The sequence below is a fragment of the Podarcis liolepis genome (assembly GCF_965112155.1).
Source record: "Podarcis liolepis genome assembly, chromosome: 3".
In the NCBI taxonomy this organism is placed as follows: Eukaryota; Metazoa; Chordata; class Lepidosauria; order Squamata; family Lacertidae; genus Podarcis; species Podarcis liolepis.
In genome coordinates this window covers 87,250,634-87,274,389 of record NC_139557.1, presented here as the reverse complement: position 1 = coordinate 87,274,389, position 23,756 = coordinate 87,250,634, and the positions used below count along the sequence as shown (strand labels likewise).

The following is a 23,756-nucleotide window of genomic DNA, read 5'->3' as shown; positions in this document are numbered from 1 at the left end:
GGCAAAGAGGCTAGAGTGTGTGGGATTACTTTACATAAAGCACCTGATTCTCTCATTTTGCATTCTGGGGAAAAATCTGCTCCTTTAAATTTACATACACATCTCCACCTACTTTTATAAACAGTGACGTCATTCTCTCAGAAGTGTTATAGTATCTTGAAACACTATGAATCATTCGGATAGCGTTAATCAAGTTCTGTATTCCATGGGCCATGGAAACCTAAAACAAACATTTTGTAGAATTAGATAAATTCATGATGTGAGACAAGATGCTTTAAACTACCAGCTGCGGGGCTGAAAAGCAGGAAACGGGTGTCTCTCTTGTGAACGGGCTAAATAACTGAACAGAGAAGTACTGGAGAGCTCTGTGTGTATCCTCTGCATGTGCAATGTGTACTGCTGGACTCGGTTCCTCCCTTCTGCCATCACCACTGATGCTCCATCCCCCAGACCTTCATGTTTCAGGATAATGGCCACTGCCCCATTTACATAAAGGTTGTGCTCAGATGCACTGCTAAGTCACAAATGCACCAGCAGAGCTAATTTGGCACACAGGCACCACACTGACCTCCGCGCTGCTTCATTCCTCTCCCTCCTAGTAAACAATAGCAACCTGCTTGCCAGGAAGATGGTGTAGTTGCTCTGCTTCATCCAGCAAGCTGCTTTTGTCATGTGCTGGTGCGTGCAGTTTGTGCATCCCTGCTTTGCTCCTACCTAGTGTTTGTGGGTTTATTTCTCCCAAACAAATCACAACCAAGAAGCCAAGAACAACCCTAGGTTCAGATCGTGATTTGTTTGGAATGAAATAAAACTTGGGGTTCAGACAGCATGCTAAGGCAATCACTGACTCTGTGGTTTGTTTCCCTTCTGGAGGAAGAGAGGAACCGAAGCAGGAGAACTCAGTCTGTGTGCACCAGAACAAACTGATTTGCTTCACCATGGTTTATGACGTAGGGTTACATCTGAATGGAGCCCAAAATAGTATTCAACAACTCAGGGAAGCAACTATTTCTCAATGTTAACAGCACTGCCCTCACTCAAAATGTGACACTGACTCTTCAGATATGAAATCATAGGATTATATCTGGAAGAAAATCAAAAACTCATCACCATGTTCCATTGGGGCAGCTCAAGTGTAGTCACAGGGTTGTATGGGCTGGTAATCAGAGAAACTTCATGGCTGACAGGTGTGTGGTAAAATGTGAAGTAGGAAAGCAACTTTTGAATAGGAATAATGATCATTAATGGAGGCAAGAGGAGAGCTCTGAATGGTCGTTAAAGCTCAACAGAATACACCTTATTTACCTGCTTATTTGTCACCTTTCACATCTTAAAGCAGTAATTTCAGCCTCAGTTGGGGAAATCAGTTTCAACCCCTAACACTAAAATTATTTCCCAAGACATTAAATGAATGCTACATTTGTCCGCTAGTGCCCTTCAGTCATACCATAGTGGTGGGCCATTTTCTCACCTTTGCATAAAACATGACTGAAAGCACCATGCAGATAATAAGAAAAGGCATGATAGAAAGCAGCGTGTTTATATTATGCAGTATCCTCTCATCTTGGAGGCTTGCAGGAGAGGTTGAACTTGGACAGCCTTGGTATCTGTGTGCAGCTGCCACTTGTAGTGGTAGCACCCACCTAGGCAGTGAAATAATCTCAGGCCTTGAACTGAGTCTGCACACCAGGCTGCCCACTGCATCCAGCTGGACAGAAGGTGTAAAAAGGGTTTCATCTTCCAATTCAACTTTGATGCATTCCTGTATCCTTTGGCTGTTCTTTAATCCTGACCTCTGGCTTGCTCTTTGGCACACGTGAGGAAGCTCATCCCACTGGTGGGCAGGATCCTCCTCCAACCTCCACAGGCCACTTTGACAGGTGGGCAGAACCACCTGCATGTCAATCACCTGATACCACAATGATGTCAAGTGAAGCCTTTTCCCTTACCAGCTTGGAATCAAAGTGCGTGGGCAAAAGGCTCAGGGGTTTGCAGGCGCTGCCAATCAGCTGACCAGTGTGTGAATCCCAACTTCAGAAGAGAGCTTCCTTTGCTTGGGTCACTTGAAACTTGAAACCAAACCACATACACAAAGGCAAAGAGGTTTGCAGGTACCACCCATCAGCTTTTCAGTGCTGCCTGCAAAGCCCACTTTTGGCTTTACCTGCCCCACACCTGATGTTAGATATGATGCCTGGTGTAGGCCAGGTGAGCAGAGCCTGGGGGAAATGACTTTGTGGCCTGTTCTTTGGTTTTGCTTCCAGGTTTGTCCTTCCTCTCCTGTCATCTTTAGTCCCACCTCCTGGTTTGTCCTCCTGGTTTGTCCTCCTGGTATTGTTCTTTGGACAATACCTCTTCTGGCCTATCCCTTGACTCTGACAACACACATGCACCCCACCCCTAACTAGCTCCCAGTTCATCTCAGACTGCTGCCTACAGCTTAGCCTTTGCAAATCTTTCCATTCTACACCACCACCAAGCCTTTCTAAGTTGTGTTGCTATATTTTGTTTGGATAGCTAGCCCTAAAGGTAACTTTGTGTTTAAAAAAATACGGTCTGGGTGGTGTTTAAATATGCTCAGTTTTATATGTACTGCTTTTTGACACACATTCTAAAGGCATTCATTACATGCAAGTCTAATGAGAAATGTAACATTATATGAATTTAAAAAAAACAGTACTTACTAAATCATAGTTATAAAGTGGCTGGCAAACTTTTTCAAGGGTGTACAAATACCTCACATTATCTTTTGATTCATTTGCTGTATCTGTTATTCTGGCATCCAATTCTCTCCACAGCTAGAGTAAAAAATTATGGAGCAGGTCAGTGTAACAACATAAAATGTGAAAAATTCACAAAGTAGAAATTGAATTACATTCAAACCACACTGACAAAATATACTCTGGAAACTTCCCCCCGCCCCATACATGCTAGTTAACAACATTTTCTCCTATAAATTATTTTCTAGAATTTGTCTCATGCCAATAGAAGCTGCTTTAACACAGTAGATAGAAAGCTGGACTCTGGGAGAGTTGTATGTTTGTCATAGCTATGTACACATTAACATTTACTCTGACTCCAGTGCTCCTACTGCTAGCTTATGAATTTGTGTACACATGGCGTTAGCCACAATTCAAGGGTTTTCTGTAGTTTCTTGTGAAATGCTGCTGTTTAATGTGTTTTCCTCCATGCCAGCTTCTATCTGACTTGAGAACTGTAGACTTGTTGGATTCATAGGAAAGCCCAGGTGTGTACATTTGAGATTCTTACCTTTCCTTCCAGGTCATAGGGATGGTGGGAGAGGTCTTACATACCTGGCATCGTTGTGCAAAAGCAGCCCCTCCCCTCTCCCTCTCCCCATGAGTAAGTCCCACATCACATGGAATGAAACTATGCCTACCGATCCTGTATAGAGGTCACATTGTAAATTATCATGCCGGTTGGTATAATCACTCTGCTCTACATTAATGCAATAAACATAGTAGATTTTTAGAATTGTAGCTAAATGGTGGCAAAGGAACCTTTTGCGTCTATGTTCCTGGGAAGGGTTGCAACGCTAGTTACAGAACTAAACCAGGCAGTGGCAGTTACTCTGAATTCATTAAATTAGGTTGATAAAATATAGTCCTACATATGTAGCATACGTGGCCTTTGAGATGCATATTTTAGGACTCACCCTATTTTTGTGATTGCCAATTGTTCTAAACTGTTTTTAATGCTGTGCTGTATTTTAAATTATTCTAACCCACCCTAGGACCTTATAGTGAAAGATGGGTAGAATAATAATAATATTAATAATAATAATAATAATAATAATAATAATAGCTGTGACAAAGGGATGCCACAGACACACTGTCATTAAAGAAAATTTATAACATGCACACATACATTTTAAAGCAATGAAATAATTTCTTATTAAAGAAAAAATTAGAATTACCTTTATTATTTTGGAGCGTGCAACATTTAGGACATTTATGACAGCCTTGCAATTTTGTCCTTTGATCTGTTCAATAATAAAATTAAACTTAGCAGACATACGCTTCCAGTGTTCTAGTTCGGTCAGAGGACCCGAGTCATCCGCTTCCTTTCTCATCTGTTCACTCTCAATCAAAACCTGAAATGAAAGAGTGTTACGTATACAGAAAGAGCTTATCACTTGGTCATAAATTTCACATTCTACATAGCCATTATAAGTTCTGTCAGTATTTCATTTCCTTCAACAGAAACATAAGGGCTGGTCACGGATGCTGATGGGTGCAAACTGGATGAAATTCAGCTTTTCTAATTTAACTTGCACATTGTTTTCTCAGTCCTTACTCCTGTCCCCCCCCCCAATAGTCTTTATTTATGCATTTTCATTAGTAAATATAACTAAACTGTCATACTCATTCACACCTGCTGATATCGAGATGACTTAATTCAAATGCAGCTTATTGTGGATGCCATGCTGCTCGTACATACGTAATGTTGTACTCAACAAAATTCCAGCCCATATCCCCCTCCCACTCCCCCCCCAATTTAATATGGATTTACTTTATTTATTTATTTATTGAATTTCCCAAACAAACAGTAGATCCAGATTAAATAATATGAGGCAGCGTTTTGATGAAGACAATGTCCGGTCAATGCTGCCGCAAAAACCTGCATGCATGTGCAAACAATATTCTGCAACCAATGTGCTTTCCGTTGCTGTTCTATCCTGTTATTTCCTATGAAATGTGTTTTGATGCATTTTCCCGCAAGCCGGCTCCTATCCAAGTTAAGAAAAAAAACCACCTTGCTGCATTTTAAGCGGGCAATGTGTGCACAGCGTAAGTCCACAAGAAAATGCCATGTGGAAATGGCAATAGCTGACAATCCAAAGAAACTGTTTGGGGGTGCAAAGGGGAACCAGCCATGTTCAAAGTTACAACATTTTCAAGAATGAAATATGCAAGTCACGTTTATGAATAGCAATCTGTGTCTTTGGCTGTGGAAGCTGCCAAAGCAAGTTCCAGCCAATTAATTATTATATTTTATTTTAAACATTTCCAGGCTTCCCTTCCCTTTTTAGGCTGCCCTTCAGTCAAACAATCATGACAATTTAAAATAGAATAAGAAGCACAACAATATAAAAATACAAGATATGATTTCTAAACGATGTTTTGTTTTAAACTATGTATAGAACGTAGCCATTGAATTTCACATCGCCTTGCAGTTTTTCCAAGTAAATGTAATACACATATAAACATGGCATTTACAGTGCTCCATATATACTGAAGAATTCCTGGTTCTTCATAGCTAAAATACAAAAAGAAACTTACTTGCTCAATTTGCTTATACCATATCATAAGCACTTCCTCTAATTGATGAACCGTATCAGGATTAGCAGCTGCTGCTGTCACTTGCTCAAAAGCCTGGTATTTACTGAAGTCAATATAATCTATTTTTTTCAGCTGTACTGTCCCTTCAATGCTCACTCTTGCACCTAAAATAAATAACAGAGAACGTTGTGGGCCCAGGTGCATTGAAGTCATGGACAGCAGGGGTGAGGCGTGGTGAAGTTGCAATAAACACAAGACAACAATCTGGAATATAAAGAGGCCACAACTTAATTGATTACAGATGTCAGCAGCTTTTGGCACAGGCATTGGGTGTGTATCCTGAATCAATCAACCCATCTGTGTGTTGATTATTTGGCAGGGTTAATGATCATCTTATGATGTACATCAAATTGGGGCAACTCCCACCCCCAAGATCACCATTTTGGGGGTGCTATGGTCCATCAGCTCTCATCTGGGTGTCTGGACAGAAGCACACACCCACAAAGACCCATCCCTTTGATGGGATACCCGACTCCTTGGATGTGACAATGACCGCTCCCCGCTTAAAACGGGGGGCGCCCTTTGCGTGGACGCGTGCAGCCCCTAGATCTGGAGCGGCCCCAACAGCATAGGCTTGGCTTTGCCTTCCCTCAGGTGGGATACCTGGAGGTCTCCGCCTACCTCAGTCAGTTGTCCAATCCCAACTGGGGGAAGCGTTGCCAAGGAGACCAGGCCAGGTAGGGGAGGGATTACCTGCCCACACAATAGAGGGAGGATCTTACCTAGGAATCCTCACTCAACTCCTTGGATGTGACAAAGATATTTGAGAGCGGAAGCAGTAAAGGAGTCTAGAAATGTTGTAAAATGCTGAAAAGCTGCAGAATCATTTGGGCATGCTGAATCACTGTGACTCATCTTGAGGATGATACATTCTCTGTATAAATATTGTATCTGCTTGCAGGCAGACTCAGGTGGTGGGGTGGAGCCTATGCTCTGTGGAGCCTGTGCTCAGTGGTGGAGACTGTTGGTGCATCATGCCTCTGTGTGACTCAGTAACTCTGTGTATGCTCTGAAGCTACAGTCATACCTCATGTTACATCCGCTTCATGTTACGTTTTTTCAGGTTACGTCCCATGGCGACCCGGAAGTACCGGAAAGGGTTACCTCCGGGTTTTGCCGCTCGCGCATGCACAGAAGCACGAAATGACATCACGGGCATGCGCAAAAGTGGCACATCGCAACCCACGCATGCGCAGATGCGCCACTGTGGGTTGCACTCTTTTCATGTTGTGGATAGGCCTCCAGAACGGATCCTGTTCGCCACCAGAGGTACCACTGTAGTTTAATCTTCTGTTCACTATGCTGTTATTTGCAAACAAGTTTATTTTAACTCAGTAAAGCTTTTATTCTTTTGCTGAAGAAGACTCTGTGTTATTAATTTATGCTGCAAGACATTGGACTGGGGGGGGGAGAGAAGCTCCCGACCCCCTGTCCTCCTAGACTGAGGATCCAACCCAACATAGATAATGTACTCAGACTCTACCATTTGATCTATAAAAAGTGTTCCATTTCAAGAGAAGACCTATATGCATTTTGCATACGAGTTAAGCAAGTGTCCTCTCTGCCCTTGAGTGGCAACAGGTAGCTGCTCCTCACAAACCTTAATAGAAAATTCCACCTGCAGGAAACGAAAATGCATGGAGCAGGGGGCCCAGAGGTGTTTTGAAGATGAGCAGGCAGAAGGGAGCCCAAAATTCAATTAAACATAAAACTTATTTTTCTAATGCAACAATAATTTTCCTAGCCTTGCATTACTCAGAGAGAAAAAATAGTTTCAGAGTGTGAAACAGTCACATTGCTGTGCTGAGTTAGGCTCCAATGTTTTCTAGATTGTGCTATCAAAAGATGCACTTCACTGAAATGTCACAGCACTTAGAAGCTATAGTGCATGACATTAATGTACATAATAAGTCCAAATGGCTTCTTACAGCAGAGAATTCAACCATGGCAATATTTTTATATGAAAGCTAAGATACTGTGTGCCTGTGGCTTTCCTTATCAAAGCAGAACATATTTTGATAAATATTTAATAAATCTATAGTCACATAATTTTATGATAACTTTGTAACAGTCTATCTTCTTTGATTAATATAATAGTCTATCAAAAATGACATACAAAATATGTGTTATGTCTTCCTTCATGAGATTTGTGTTATTTTTATTTGCTATATTATGATTCATGCTGCTTTGATGAGACACAGATTCTCTGATGTTAAGAGGTACCTTTCATCACTGCTATCTACAGCTTACTAGATTTTAGCCCCATCCCTGCATGCCAACTTTGACATATGGGCAGGATGACCAACCTGTCAAACACCTGCTGTCTTTATGATGTCAGATGATGGCCAGATGACTTGCTCCATCCACCTGTAAGAGGCCCTTGTGCTGTGATTCCCAAGCACCAAACAACCAGCTGGTTGATAGGCGCATGGGAATCGCAGTGCAAGGGAATTTGGCAGAATTCTGTTTTAAAGATACAGTAGAGTGTGTGTGCCCATGTCTGGCAGGGTTCTCTCAGTGCCAAACAAGGTGTGCAGACTAAAGGCACATCTTTGGGTGCTTTAGCTGAGATCCTGGCATTGCAGGGGGTTGGACTAGGTGGGCCTTGTGGTCCCTTCCAACTCTACAATGCTATGATTCTACAAAAGGCCACAGACTCTGAACTTGCTTTCACAGGGCTTTGTTGAACTGGACTGATCCTTAGAGTCAGCTGTCTTGAGTACTTGGTTAAGTGTTGGGACTTGTTTTGCAGTGTAAGAAACACATCATAGAAACATGCCTCTGGTGGTAATACAAGAGGTACTTTGTTAGGACCTGCAGGCTCCTGTAGCCTGAATCAGACATTATCTTCTTGGAAGAGGAAAGGGAGAACCCCACAGTACAGTCCTTAGTACATGCTGGGACCAGGGGGAGTTGGCTCACCAGTTCACCAGGACACCCACCCTTAGACCTCACTGAGTCCAGAGACTCAGGCTGAAAGCCCATGGTTGATGGGAATAAGACACAGTGCTAAAGGCTGGGTGTTCGAGACAGACAAAGAAGCACACAGTGTCTTAGGAGGTATTTGTTTCAAAACCTAACAAAAATATATCCCCACCCTGATTTGACATAGGTAATCCTCATGAAGAAAGGATCTAGAGATGCACAATTGCTCTGTGGACATTGCCATTTAGTTGCTGGGCAGCAATGGACTTAGTTGTATGTGGGTGGGGTAAGAAGTTTCCTGCTGCTGTTCTGTTTTTGTCAGAGACCGACAATGCAGTTCTCGTCTAAATTCCTGTCTAGTGTGTTCTGTGAGCATTCCATGACACCTTCTCATTTCGCTCTCTCAACAAGTGAACTTTCACTTGTTATATGAGTGAGCATGCACAGATTTGTCATGCACCGCATGAATTAGGAGAGAATCCCTCTTATAAACACACAAATGGCATAATACTTCAAAATCAAACATCTGAGATTAATTGAGCTCATTCCTTTCTCACAGTAGGTCTTACCATCCAAAAATGCCATATATCTGTTCAGCGTCTCAGTAAAAGCCTGTTTTTCAAACTCTCCCTGCTTGGTTTGATTCAAAGCGCCCCAATTATTTGTAGCAAGGACAGATGGCAGAAAAAGATTTGCGAGGATATTCTTGATCCCAAGCAGGAGTCCTTCACTTCCTTCCAGTACTGAAAAGTATATGTCCTTGAAAATCAAGCATTAAGATAGGTATTAGAAGTCAAAAGCACAAAAATCAGTTATGCAACAGTCTTTGAGGGTTCTAAAATTAATAATCCTCTCTCACCTGTCTCCAAACGTGTTGAGAGGAAAACTCCCTCCTTCCATCGTATCCTCTTGCCTAGTCTTAACCAAAAGGGACCTAAAACTGGGTCTCCACAGAGAAATGTATTTTACCCTCCCAGAAGTCCCTACCATTTATGGAACCTCTCCCCACCTGCCACTGCCCTTGCCTATCTGATGGATGTGCTGCAAATGATGGTGGTGAGAATACCTCATGCATAGTTTTGACATTCACGGCAGTGTCATTCCTGGCACGTACAAAAAATAAACACAGCCCTTTGAATTTGTCTGGAGATTCGTGTACGTACAACTTCATCATTTTGGTTCCTTTCAGCACTCCTGGAATTGTTCTACCACACTCTGAAAACAAAAAAGCACCTTTTTAACAACCATAATGTCTCACTTTTATCTGAAAAATGCTATCAGCTGCAATGATGCATAAAGTGATCTAGTTACTGCCATGAGCCCATCCTATGCTGCAGTCACGTTTGATAATTTATTGCAATGTATGCAGCATAGATTTGTTTGGTTTCTTGTGTGGTTTCTTGTGATGTGGAAACCAAGACAAAAAGATTTTGGTACCATGCAAGAATGTCAGTAAAGATGGTCAATTGGGCTCCTGGTTCCACAACTTGGGCACTGCAAATGAAAAGGCTCATCCTTTGCCCAGCCAACCAGAGGCGAGGCAAAGGCCACTAATTATGAAAGCTCTATAGGACTTCCGGTCGGTGCCAGCGCTTAATGGCGGTCCTACCTCCGAGCTCCGGAGAAGGACTGCTTCGCAAGTTCGGGTCTTACCCGCTACGGCAAGCGGGGGACCCCTAAAATCCCAGGCGCTGAAGCCTGAGAACAAGGAGACTCGGTGGGCACCTTTGCGCCCCCCGGTACCGTGAAAGAGCCTTTTTAAAGGCTACGGATCGACATCGGGAGTGAGCGCGGTGCTGAGAGTCGCTACCCAGCCTGCGAAGTGAAGCCGCGTCGCCATAAGCGGAGAGCGCCGATTCCTTCCTGAAAAGAAAATTTGGACTGAATCCCCGTGAGTGAGAGCTGAAATACAATCGGGACCCTTTAAATTTTAAAAATTGGGCTAAAAACGGGGGAGATCTAAACAAAGGAAGTCTGCCTCCCCCCGACTGCATGAAAGTGAAAGCAACGGAGCTTTAAACCTGCATCCGTTTAAACCTGCTCTTTGATCAGCTTAACCGGACATTTAGACCCTTTGATCTCCCCTCTAGCTAGCAGGGCAGAGGGGAGGTGAATTTGAACAATAACTGCATGATCTGTTGGAAGTAAAAAAACCTCTGCTGTCTCATCTATTTGAAAACGAAACGGTCTGCCTTTGTACCACATTGAACTGACTTTTCCCTGTGAAGTGATACCTTGATACAAAGCTTCCACAGTGCCTGACTACTGGACAATATAAGAAGAAGTAGCATAAATTGGGCAACTGTGGCAAACTGTGGCAATCTGAAGTAACAAGTTTTTAGTAATACTGACTTTGACTGTGTTAACCTCCCTTTTTACATTCTGGACAGTCTCCTTTGTTTCTATACTTGGAAACTTTGTTCTATGGCCATTTTGATTTGCTCCCTCTAGAGGACAAAGTGAGGCCCGGCACGGCCTAAGACAGTGGAATTTTCCAAGGGAGAATAAATCCCGTGGGAACTGACCTTGACATGAGTGGCGCACAAGAAGAGATAGTCACAAGAGCCAAAACCAAGCAACAACAACAACAGCTGCAGCAGCTACAGGTAAAGAAAAGAGGCTCAATCTCAGGCGCAACAGTTGGATCAACAGGAACAACAGGACAAGACAAAGGAGCAGCCGTCTCTATGGAAGCTGTGACAGATGCCCTGCTCAAGATAAACCAAACTCTGGAGTCTCTGACAAAACAGACTTCAGAGAATACACTAAAACTAACAGAAATTTCAGCAAGATTAAATCAGAATACAGAATCTATAAATAAATTGGTGGAGGAAAACGCCACTACGCGCCAAATTGCTGAAGACGCCAAAGCTACTGCGGGAGAGACACAGGAGAAATTAGAGCCGATCGCTAAGAAGGTTTATGAGCATGATGCAACTTTGGCCTTGTGGGAGTTACAGAGGAAAGAGAGAAATTTAAAAATAAGACTGATTCCGGAGAATGAAGGAGACAACCTTGTGGAATACTTGACACGGGAGTTTGTGGACTGTTGGGACCTCCAGGAAGACGAATTCAAAATTACGACTGCCTTTAGATTGGGCAAAAAGCAAAACAGAAAGACCCCGAGAGACTGTTTGATCACACTCAGATCCAAGGAGGAAAGAGACAAAATATTGGGACTACATTTTGAAAAGGCCTTGCAAATTGGAAACTCAGCTGTACAGATCTTCAAAGACATCCCAAAATACATTCTGGACTTAAGAAACTTTTATAAGGACTTAGCCCTTTTATTAAAGAAAAACTCTATCCGCTTTAGGTGGGAATTCCCACAAGGGCTGTCATTTGATTACAAGGCAAACAAGGTGAAAATAAAGACAATTCAAGATAAAGACAAATTTTTGGCAAGACACCAGGAGGATCTACAGAAGGGGACTGTGGACGTACTCGCAGAACAGAGGAGAGCGTTGGACATCCTGAATCTCTCGTTTGGACAAAAACTACCACCATCAGAAGAAGAGCAACAACTGGGAGCTGTTGGAGGAGCCTTAGAAAAATAGCAAGATGGCGCTGCAATTCCTTAGTTGGAATTGTAATGGGCTCAATGGGCCTTTGAAGAGAAGACAAGTATTTCATGTATTAAATAGAGAACAACTGGACTTGATATGCTTACAAGAAACTCACATAACCAGAGCCCATAGGAGATTACTTACAAACAAAAGGTTAGGACAAGAATTTATTTCATCCGACAAAGTTAAGAAGAGAGGAGTTGTAATATATGTGAAAGAGAAATGGGCTCCAAAAATGATATTCAAAGATGAACAAGGGAGATATCTGGCTGTGGAGATACAAGTACAAGGAGAAAAATTTTTAGTTGTTGGAATCTATGCACCAAATGAAGGCAAATCCGACTTCTTCAAGAGACTTCATGAAACGTTGATGGATTATCTGGATTACAATATGATAATCATGGGAGACATGAATGGCGTGGTCTCCACTAATATGGACAAGGCACAAAGACTAACAGTCACCAAAGAAGGGAGACTCCCTAAGACTTTTTTCGAAATGACTGAAAACATGGACTTGATAGACATTTGGAGAACAAGGAACCCTCTGGAGAGAGAGGGAACCTTTTTCTCCCAAGCAATGATGACCTGGACCAGAATCGATCAAATCTGGGTTACTAGTGGAATGGCTCCAAAGATTAAGAAAGTGGAAATCTGCCCAAAAACTTGCTCCGACCATAACGCCGTGAAGATGGAGATGAAACTTACAATAACTGGTCAATTTAGATGGAGAATGAATGACACCCTCTTTCGTGATAAGGAGATTCTCACGAAGGCCCAAAAGACTCTAAAAGACTATTTTGAAATAAATTTGAGGACCGACGTGGAGAAAAGAGTGATCTGGGATGCAAGCAAAGCGGTTATGAGAGGATTTTTGATTCAACAAAATTCAATAAAGAGGAAAAAACAAAATGAGAAAAAAGAGAAGATTTTGGAAATGATAAAGGAAGGAGAGAGGAAATTAAGAACAAAACCAAAGTCTCAAGACATTTTAAGAGAGATCAAGCTATATCAAACACAATATATGGAATTGATGAACCAAGAGATTGAATGGAAGATAAGGCAAATGAAGCAAAAGACCTTTGAATCAGCAAACAAATGTGGTAAACTTTTGGCATGGCAAATGAAGAAAAGGCAGAAACTAAATACAGTTACAAGCCTTGAGGTGGATGGAAAGAATATATCTAAACCCAATGAAATCAGAAATTGCTTTTTAAGTTATTTCAAAAAACTCTACACTCAAGGCCCGCAAAATGAAGAAGATATAGATAAATTCCTGGGAAAATATGGACTACAAAACATCTCTCATCAAAGTAAGATGGACTTAAACCAGAGAATCTCAGAACAAGAGATAGAGGCTGCCATTCAGAATATGCAATTGGGCAAATCTCCGGGACCGGATGGACTGACTTCTAGATACTACAAATCGCTGAAGGAATGGTTGACTCAACCACTAAAAGAAGTTTGCAATGAGATCCTTGAGGGAAAAAGGGCGCCTGAATCGTGGAAAGAGGCATATATTTCACTCATACCAAAGTCAGAGACTGAAAAGACCCAACTCAAGAACTACCGCCCAATATCACTCCTTAATGTGGATTACAAAATTTTTGCAGACATTTTGGCAAAAAGATTTAAAAGAGTTTTGATGGAGAAGATTCATAAGGACCAAGCAGGCTTTCTCCCTAAAAGACACCTGGCAGACAATGTAAGGAATGTAATAGACATTCTGGAAAAGCTAGAGGTGAATATAAACACTAAAGCAGTATTGATCTTTGTGGATGCGGAGAAAGCCTTTGACAATATTTCTTGGAGCTTTATGAAGAAGAATCTTCATGGGATGGGGGTAGGCCGGGGTTTTGAGAATGGTATGGCTGCAATATATTCTGAACAAAAAGCTAAATTGATTGTAAACAATGTTGTGACTGAGGAACTTAAGATAGAAAAAGGAACACGACAGGGATGCCCGATTTCCCCATTACTTTTTATTTCAGTTCTGGAGGTGTTGCTGAACATGATAAGAAATGACCAGCAGGTCAAAGGTGTGCAGGTCGGAGCTAAACATTATAAGTTAAGAGCGTTCGCAGATGACCTAGTATTGACTTTGCAAGAGCCAAACACTAGTACGAAAAAAGTATTAGAAATAATACAACAGTTTGGCCAGGTAGCTGGATTTAAGTTGAACAAGCAAAAAACCAAAGTTTTAGGGAAAAACCTAACAGATATGGAAAAGGAGAAATTTCAAGAGGAAACAGGTTTGACTGTGGTCAAGAAGGTTAAGTACCTAGGGGTTTATTTAACATCTAAGAATCAGAATTTGTATAAGGACAATTATGAAAAATGTTGGTCAGAAATCAAAAAAGATTTAGAAATATGGTCAAATTTGAAACTGTCAATGTTAGGCCGAATTGCAGTAATCAAAATGAATGTATTGCCTAGAATGTTATTTCTGTTTCAGACCTTGCAGATTATTGACAAGATGGAATGTTTCAAGAGGTGGCACAAAGACATTTCGAAATTTGTCTGGCAGGGCAAAAAGCCCCGAATTAAATTTAAAATATTGACAGATGCCAAAGAAAGAGGGGGTCTTGCCCTGCCGGACCTGAAATTGTACTATGAGGCAGCAGCTTTTTGCTGGCTCAGAGAATGGATGCTCCTCGAGAACACGGACATTTTGGATCTGGAAGGTTTCAATAATGCTTTTGGTTGGCATGCATATCTTTGGTATGATAAGGTTAACAGTGCCTTTAAAAATCACATTGTCAGAAAAGCATTGATTAATGTTTGGATAAGATATAAAGATCTATTGGAAAACAAAACCCCTAGATGGGTGTCACCAGTGGAGGCTAAAGCAGTGAAGAAACTCAATATGGAGGTCGGATGGCCGAAGTATTGGGAAATCTTAGAACAGGATGGAGATAAGTTCAAACTACAAAGTCAGGAGAAATTGAAGCATAAAGTAGAAAATTGGTTCCAATATCGTCAAATAATGGAATTTTTTAAACAGGACAGGAAAGTCGGTTTCCAGGTGGAAAAATCAAAATTAGAAACCGAACTGTTAGAACCCAATACTAAGAATTTATCTAGAATGTACAATTTGTTGTTGAAATGGAACACACAGGATGAAACAGTTAAATCGGCTATGATTAAGTGGGCTCAGGATGTTGGACATAACATTATGTCAGCTGACTGGGAATGGTTATGGAACACCGGTATAAAATTTACGGCATGTAATGCCTTAAAGGAAAACATTATGAAAATGGTATACAGGTGGTACATGACCCCAGTCAAGCTGGCAAAAATCTATCATTTGCCCGATAACAAATGTTGGAAGTGTAAAGAGACTGAAGGTACCTTTTATCACCTTTGGTGGACATGCCCGAAGATTAAGGCCTTCTGGGAAACGATCTATAATGAAATGAAAAAGGTACTTAAATGTACCTTTCCTAAAAAACCAGAGGCCTTTCTCTTGGGCATTGTCGGCCAACTGGTGACAAAGAAAGATAGAGCTTTTTTCATGTATGCCACAACAGCAGCAAGAATACTTATCGCAAAGTATTGGAAGACACAAGATTTACCCACTTTGGAAGAATGGCAGATGAAAGTGATGGACTATATGACACTGGCCGAGATGACAGGCAGAATCCGTGATCAACGAAAAGAGACGGTGGAAGAAGAATGGAGAAAATTTAAAAGCTACCTTAAGGACTACTATAAACTTAATGAATGCTAAAATGTCGTGGTTTTCAGAGACAAAGGGGTACAGGGATATAAGGTTAGACTATAAAAGAGGACTAAGATGATTGAGATTGGAAAGTAACAATTGGGAGTTGCTAGTTGAACTATGGACATTGGGATGCAGAGAGGGGGGGTATGGGGAAGTCCAAGAAAAGAGGTTTATGAAAATATGTTTGAAACTATACGTGTATGTTTGTCATTTTTAGTGTTTGTTTGTTTTTCTTAAAAATTTGTAAAACCAATAAAAATCTTTTAAAAAAAAAAAAATTATGAAAGCTCTAAGTGGACAATTTTACAAGGGAGGAGGTGGTCTTTCAAATATAGCACTAAACCTACATTTTAGGGCATTATGGGTAATAACCAGCACTTGAATTGTTATCAACTGTATTTTTTTATTAATAATAATAGACAGGCTCCTGGTTAGGCAGACTGTAGAAGTAAAAAGAAACATGGCAGCCTTTTATATTAGAAATCCAGGGATTAATTTTGGATGTCATACTAGCTAAAAGAGCCAATTGAAGCCAAATTGTGTAGTACTACTACCTAACAGCTGGAGGCGATATCAAAACTCAATATTTTACAGCCTCTTTGCTTATACCGTGGCCTCATGATTTACAGAAGTTTATTACTTGATCCAGTGTGACGAAAAGAACTTCTCAATTTCACCTGAGATGGAAGGTTAAATAAAATAATTGCTAACATTTACCGAGACCAGGAGCTTCACCCTCCTGATAAATGAACTTCAGTGTTCTGCTTCCTCCTTTGACCAAAAAACTGTCAAATGCTTGTAACTGTTGAAATGAAAAAAGGTGGTTCAAAGTCAACATCTTGCCAAAACGCTGAATTATTTTTATTTAAAAGAAAGCAACCTTGCTTAGTAAGAGATTACATAGTGAGTTACCAAACATTTTCATCAACACTGAAAGAAAAATGCAAGCTGTCTTTGTCTTTTTCAGAAGTATTTCCAGCAGCCATAACTACTTTGCCGTATGTGTGGTTTTCTTCTTACTTTAATTTTGTAAACAAAACAAACCTTTAAGGCATATCCAACTAAGATTGTGTATATTGCATGCATTTAAAGCAAAGTGAATGCACATCTGCCGCCCCCCCCCCCCAAAAAAAATCCTGGGAACTGTAGTTTGCTAAGGGTGCTGAGAATTGGAGCTCTGTGTTGGGTTAACTTCCCAGGATTCTCTTTTGGGTGGAGGGGCAGCTTTCAATGTATGGTATGCACACAGCCTAAGTCATCATAGAGTAGATTCCTTGAAATCTATAGTCTTAAGTTAAAACCATTGGTGTCAACTGGTCTAACTCTGAGTATGACTAACACTGTATATCACCTCTTATTCTAGTTTTATTCCACATTTAATCATTTCCAGAAATGTGGGCAGATCCTGACTTATAGGGCAATCTTTACCCCCGATGCTGTTAGCTGGAAGAGTTAGGCTGGCAATGCAACCATCTCTCCACTGGCCTCTGTCAATGGATAGATGCACTGCTAGTGTGTGGCCTCAACTCTGCTCAAGTGGGTAGTGGCTTGTGGAATGGCCACCAAACTGGGTGCTTTTTGACAGTGCACTGATGACTTTGAATCCCCAGAAGGGTCCAGTCCCCAGGATCTCCATTTATGCTAGCCTGGTGTTGACATGCTTGAAGTAAATGAAAGGGAAAGCAGGACAGGGGGTTGGAATACCATCCCACCTGCCACCCAGCCAACAAAACAATTGGGAGATTCCAGCATGGATTCACTAAAATCAGTAGACTTCAGTTAACATGAAGGTTTGCTTTCCCTCACTCTCACAATGTTAAATTAACACATGAAGTATAACTGCATCACAACTCTGGCTGTTTAATTGTTAATGATCTCTAAGAGATAATTTCTCTTTTTCTCTGTTGCCCTTTCCCCTTTTGCCTACTTCTCTCACAGCTACCAATTCCACCACATGCACACACACCACACAGACATGTAAGGGACAAAGCTGAGACCTCTGTACTCTATCCCCAAGCACTTCAGGAAGAGCATTGCAAGAGCCTCTCTCTTATGATAACTGTTCAGTAGCCCTGCTCTTCAATTAAATTAATGTTATGAGTCACAATAATTGACCATACACTTGAGCTCTTGGGACTATCCTAAATTCTTCTGAGCTGCATCCTCTCTGCAATTTGCAACCAACAGGAAATCTGACCTGGAAGAAGCATGGGTCTCCTATTGGTACTATGTGATGGTTGTCATGAATCTGATGCTAATAAGCTTGTATAAACTTAAGACAGTGGTTTCATCCAGTGTGCCATGAATGATGGTCCGGGGTGCTGTGGGCAACTCTGGCCTCTAGCCTTCTTTCATTCCCTCCTCTGATGCCCTTTCACATCTCTGCCTCCCAAAGGTTTGCATAGCTGTTTGTTGCAGCAGCCCTGGCTACAAGCTCCCCAGGCGAATGGTGCCTCTGGGGCTGGCCAAGGTGTGCTTCCCAGGCCCCTGTAGAGCGGGAGGAGGCACCTCTCTTTGGGGCAAGGGGGCAGCTCAGAGACGAGGGACAGCAGCTGCAGTTGCCCAGAGCACTCCCAAGGAGGGGGGGGAGAGAGGAGGCTGAGGGAATACTCCACAAGGGAGTATGTTCGAAAAAGGGTGAGAGGCTGCCAGCTCTACACAAAGGGGTGACACTACTGGACTCCTGAGTCCCACAGGGGTGCCACAGAAAGAGTGTAGTTGATCAAGGGAGCCGTGGACCCCAAAAGGTTGAAAACCTCTGGCTTAAGAAATGAATGTGTTGACATTAAAAGGATTGAGGATTTAGTGAGCAAGGCTTTAAAAAAATTATTAACTGTAAAAGCAACATCTGTAAAGCAGACTCACTGTTGGGCCGTCTAAAATTAGCTCTTCCACAGTTACGACGTCTAGTCCAAGTCTGTCTGACAGAATTTCAAATATATATTTATATGCGGCATTAACTTTCATTTTCCGGCCTTCCCTGGCTTCTTTAAATCGTGCCTAATGGAAAGAAAATGTGTTAAGAATTTTGACTTCTTCTTTTTCCTGCAAAACCTTTGTTTCCTAGGTCCCAGAACCATACCACAATTACACCTTAGTATGTGTAATTATAATAATCACATCTCCCCCCGCCCTCCGGTCATGTCCATTCCCCTCCACCTTCCTCAGTTGTCTCTCTTGCATCCTTTTCTGTATTGTCAACCCCTCTGGGTAGTGCTGTATAAATAAGCAAATAAATAAATTAATAGCATATTTAAAACTTTTCCATAAACTGATTCTATCTAATACAGCGTGGGGGGCTATATTCTCCTCTGGATAGCCTCTTGAGGGCCACATGTCAGTGGTGGGTAGGGATATAAGTGACAGGGTGACTCAACAAATGTAAATTGTACCTTTCTACAGTAAGTTAGTTTCCATGCACACCCACACACCCCTCTGTATCCTTCCAGGCAAGCTAGAGGCATTGTGAGAGCTCAGGCACGTTACAGCCAAGCAGAAACATTTAGGGTGCAAATTTAACGTGGATTGGTAACAGCTCTGAGAGCCAGACAGAGAAGACTGGAAGGCCACATTCGGTCTGAAGTCCTCCCCACCACCTGCTCTACTGCTACACTTTCATTTTTGTATACCTGAGAATTTCTCCATTACTCTGTCTCTGAAACTGAAATATACTCAGAGTCGCAAAGTGATTTCGTGCTCTTTATTCAGCTCATAGTGGTGAGGAGGAATGAATGGAAGTCCCCTCAATGTATCTGCTTATATACATTATTTACACAATGGGCTGCACATGATTGGTTAATTCTGGAATTCTACTGTAAGCCAATCAGGTTGTGGATTCACTTATATCTGGAGCATGATTGGGTGGTTCCTGCCAACCAATCATACTGCTGCATTGTTCTTGGACCACTCAGACTGCTGCATTCTGAATCCTATTGTTCTAGGACCAATCAGACTGCTGCAATTTGGATCCTATTGTTCTAGGACCAATCAGACTGCTGCAGTTTGGATCCTAGTCAACTCAGTACATAACAGAAACAATAAAAATAAAAAAACAATGGTTGAGAGCCTGAAACTACGTTATGGTTGCGGAAGGGCAGACTCTCGGCACAGTCTGGAATGGATTTGGCTAATATGAGATCAACTACAACAACTCCCTGCCAGTTCAAAACATGCCCCAAAAACTCCATTGTCAGTTCAAGACAAAACAGCCGAGAAGCGGAGGCAGCAGAAGCTGAAGGGATAATGCTCTGCCTAGTTGAAGCTTTGAAGGGATCTGGAGGATCTGCCCTGAAACGTTACTAGTTTAAAGTCAGTTTCTATTGTCTGTAGTAATGCAGGGATCGGGTAACACACTTGAACTACCAGCTGTTTACAGTGGTACCTCGGGTTAAGTACTTAATTCATTCCAGAGGTCCGTTCTTAACCTGAAACTGTTCTTAACCTGAAGCACCACTTTAGCTAATGGGGCCTCCTGCTGCCGCTGCGCCGCCAGAGCACGATTTCTGTTCTCATCCTGAAGCAAAGTTCTTAACCTGAAGCTCTATTTCTGGGTTAGCGGAGTCTGTAACCTGAAGCGTATGTAACCTGAAGCGTATGTAACCCGAGGTACCACTGTATAGCCTTTCCATCATAAAGACTTTTGAGTGCCAACAGTTGTGCCTAGTTAGTATATTGGACAGGAAAACATCAACTGAGTACAGTAGATGCTCGGGTTGCGAACGTGATCCGTGCAGGAGGCACGTTCACAATGCACAGTGTTCGCAACCCACAGCGCATGCGCGGGTTGCGATTCAGTGTTTCTGCGCACGTGCAAAGCACAATTTAGTGCTTCTGTGCATGTGCGACCGCCAAAACCCAGAAGTAACCCATTCCGGTACTTCCAGGTTTCAGCGGTCCGTAACCCAAAAAAACACAACCTGAAGGATCTGTAACCTGAGGTATGACTGTATAACGCACGGGTGTCAAACACAAGGCCCGCGGGCCGAATCCAGCCCGCCAGACCTCGTCATGTGGCCCGTGTAGCCGCCGCCAGCCACCAGCCTTCATCTTTTATTCTCGCTTTTTTTTGACACAAGAAAGCTGCCTCTTCGGCGCATGCGCGGCAGCCTTCAGCGCATGCGCGGCAGCATTCAGCGCATGCGCGGCAGCCTACAAACTGCTGATGCGGCCCCCGATGAATTTGAGTTTGACACCCCTGGTATAACGCATCATCTCACTAATATGCCTAAATTGAAGTGGAAGGGCTTGTAAAACACACACATCCCAAACTCTGACACACAAACCTGTTTTTCCTTTAGAGTTTCCTGCAGAGACTGAACCCCACTGGTGCTCCGGCGGAATTTAGATGTTCTACGGCTTGCGGCGTCTGCCGGCCCACGGCCAGGGGGTCTAGGTCGACTACGTTCAGAAACTTCTTTTGCTTCTTCCTCCGCAGCTTCTCTACCTCCGTCCTCCGCAGCCTCTCTAGCGCCATCCTCCGCAGCTTCTCTAGCTCCTTCCTCTGTTGGACCAGGTCCAGAGTCTGCAGCCTCTGGTGCCCCAGGGCCGTCGAGTTCAGCATCTGCTGGGGGGCCTGCGTCAGGATCTTGGGGAGGCTGAGCATCCTCTGGACCAGGAGCAGCATCCGAGTCCGTGGGTGCCTCTGGTTCAGGAACAGGCTCTTGTGGTGCAGCAGCAGGTTCTGGGGCAGCGCCCTCACCAGCACCCGGAGCTTCTGGTGTCTCCTCCATTTCAAATGCTAGTGTGCAAACAACGTCTGTGTCTATATGATAAAACAAAAATCAGAACACCAGTTACCACAAGACTTGGGTTAGGCACTGGAACAACCTCCTAAGAGGAGTTCATCTCCACAAGGTGCCAAAGGTTGCACTGACCGAAGAGTTAAGACACATTGCTAGAGGACAAGAACAAGCAGAGACATTGTCAGTAGATGATCAGAAATCAAAATAAAACAAAATAAAAATTGAATTCCTTTTTGGACTGGAAGGCAGACAATAAAATCATTTCAAAACACTTACTGCATTGGCCTGAATATAAGCCGCACCCGCAAATAAGCCGAACCTTTAAAATTCAAAGGGGGGGGGGGAGACAACACATGGCGGTGACCACGTGGTCTGAGCAAAGAAATGTGGCCCTAGAGGACATGCACAGGGCACTGGGAAATAGGGGGGGGGCTGCCAAAGGCGCCTGGACACTTCCTCAAAGTGACAGCCCTATACAGTGCAGCTGGGGGAGGTTTGCGTTGGGCGGCGGCAGCGGCCCGCCCAGGCACTCGCTAACAGCTGGGCGGGTGGCTGGGCAAGAAGAGACATTCTGCGGGGGGGGGGCGCAACTCACCTCACGCTGCACCAGGCTTTTTGTAAGGTCACAAATATAAGCCACACTTTAATTTTTCACGGTCAGAATTTGGAGGAAAAAATATGACTTATATTCAGGCCAATAGGGTATTACAGCACATGATACTGCCTCTTTCTATACACACACACACACACACACACATATATATATATATATATAAAATTTTATATATATATATATATTTATTAAACACTTTCAACATACCAAATTATCAATCCAAATAATCAATTACATTATTTTTCTCCTTCCCCCCATCCCTCCTTCTCCCCCCCCCAAGGACTTCCCTCAGCTCCCCTCTCTGATTTCTTCGTACATATTGTTCTCTGCATGTTATTAATTGTACATATCCTTGCCTTATTTGTCATGTGTTCAACTAATAAATCTGTGGATGTTTATTCAAAACCTGCCAAGGAGTCCAAGTCATTTTGTTGCCTTTTTAAATAATTTGTAAAAAGTTCCCATTCTTCCTTGAAGTCACGATTGTTCTTGTCACGCAGTTTATATGTCAATTTAGCCAGTTCCGCATAGCTCATCAGTTTTTCTTGCCACTGTTCTTTCGTTGGGGTTTCCTCATTCTTCCATCCTTGTGCTAAGACTATTGCCGATACTGCCTCTTTCGCCAGACCACTGAGACAGGGTTTCATTATACTGTACAGAGGGCAGCAGGTCTTCCTCTATAGGCTTGTGTTCTCCAGTTTTCCTCCTCTAAAACAAGACACAAGATATCAAGTATTCCTCTCTCTCCCAACACAAGAATGTCCTCTGACTTACCTTGTCCAAAAAGATGAAAGAACCACTAAGACAGTCACAGTGAATTCATCCACTGAGATCAGAGCAGTTTCTCTCTCCTCTTCAGAACAAAATGAAACCCAGGAATAGTGGGTGGAAGAATTCATAAAAAGCCGACTCACACAGCTAATGCAGTTTAAACAGGCTTCCAAGAACCCACCTGGGACTATATGCGGAAGGACACATTACATTCTAAGGTGTGCATGAACCACACTGGCAGTTGGGCACAGAACCTGCCCACCCAATAATGGGATGGAATCATGATGCAAGCCCAACTGTAATGTTGTATGGTTGCTTCCAGAAAACCTGTTTATGGAGTGTTCATCTTGATCTGTTCGCACAACATCTGTGTGGATGCTACACAACATTGCTGTCAAGTGGCAGTTGTTCCACATTTCCCCACCATTACTTTTACCATGAAATGTCTTATTTAAAAAAACAAACCACCACAAACGGTTTATTGCACAGAAGTGCAGCAGTGCTGTTGCTATTTATCATAAGGTACCCACTTTATTGCACAAATGATACATACAAGCATCTACTCAGATGGGGGGGGGGCGGGGGAGATCCACACAAAAGTGTTGCTGACAACTTGGAAGCAAACTATACAATCTCCGTTGCTAGGCAAATACCTTTCATTGTGGCAGCCGAGGTGTACAAAAAAAACCAGAATGTGCATCTAGCCTCTCAGGTAAATTCAGTGTACATGAAGACACACTGCAATACTCTAGATCCCGATCAGAAAGAGCTAGGCTACCCAGTGCCAGTTGTATAAAGATTTGTGCTATTACTGCACCAACATTTTGCTTTGCTAAATAGTGGCAGCTGACTACCATTTGCTTATATACTTGAAAGGAAGTAAATGGGTGCACTTAACATCTTTGGGACAGTCAATGCTAAACGTGCTTCTTGCTTATCTCAGTCATTCAACTCATCAAAAATCTCTGAGTAAGATTTTACAGTGGTACCTCAGGTTACAGATGCTTCAGGTTACAGACTCCGTTAACCTAGAAATAGTACCTTGGGTTAAGAACT

The 23,756-nt window shown here is 42.6% G+C and overlaps 1 protein-coding gene across 3 annotated transcripts in view; it reads right to left on the bottom strand.

Moving 5' to 3' along the window:
• The window catches only part of DNAH8 (dynein axonemal heavy chain 8), a 146,196-nt gene extending 123,247 nt beyond the window's left edge, over positions 1–22,949 (bottom strand). For 2 of the 3 annotated variants that reach the window (XM_083497165.1, XM_083497167.1), the window contains exons 1-10: positions 22,704–22,949; positions 20,858–21,336; positions 18,441–18,575; positions 16,293–16,377; positions 9,355–9,503; positions 8,858–9,047; positions 5,304–5,467; positions 3,938–4,114; positions 2,685–2,798; positions 113–220 (exon numbers count right to left, since the gene is read on the bottom strand). In XM_083497165.1, coding sequence (XP_083353291.1) covers positions 113–220; positions 2,685–2,798; positions 3,938–4,114; positions 5,304–5,467; positions 8,858–9,047; positions 9,355–9,503; positions 16,293–16,377; positions 18,441–18,575; positions 20,858–21,304 — 1,569 coding nt within the window. In that variant the 5' untranslated portion in view covers positions 21,305–21,336; positions 22,704–22,949. Of the gene's footprint in view, positions 1–112; positions 221–2,684; positions 2,799–3,937; positions 4,115–5,303; positions 5,468–8,857; positions 9,048–9,354; positions 9,504–16,292; positions 16,378–18,440; positions 18,576–20,857; positions 21,337–22,285; positions 22,638–22,703 lie in introns of all 3 variants that reach the window. The other variant, XM_083497166.1, reaches the window with a different exon arrangement.
• Positions 22,950–23,756: the final 807 nt, after the last annotated feature.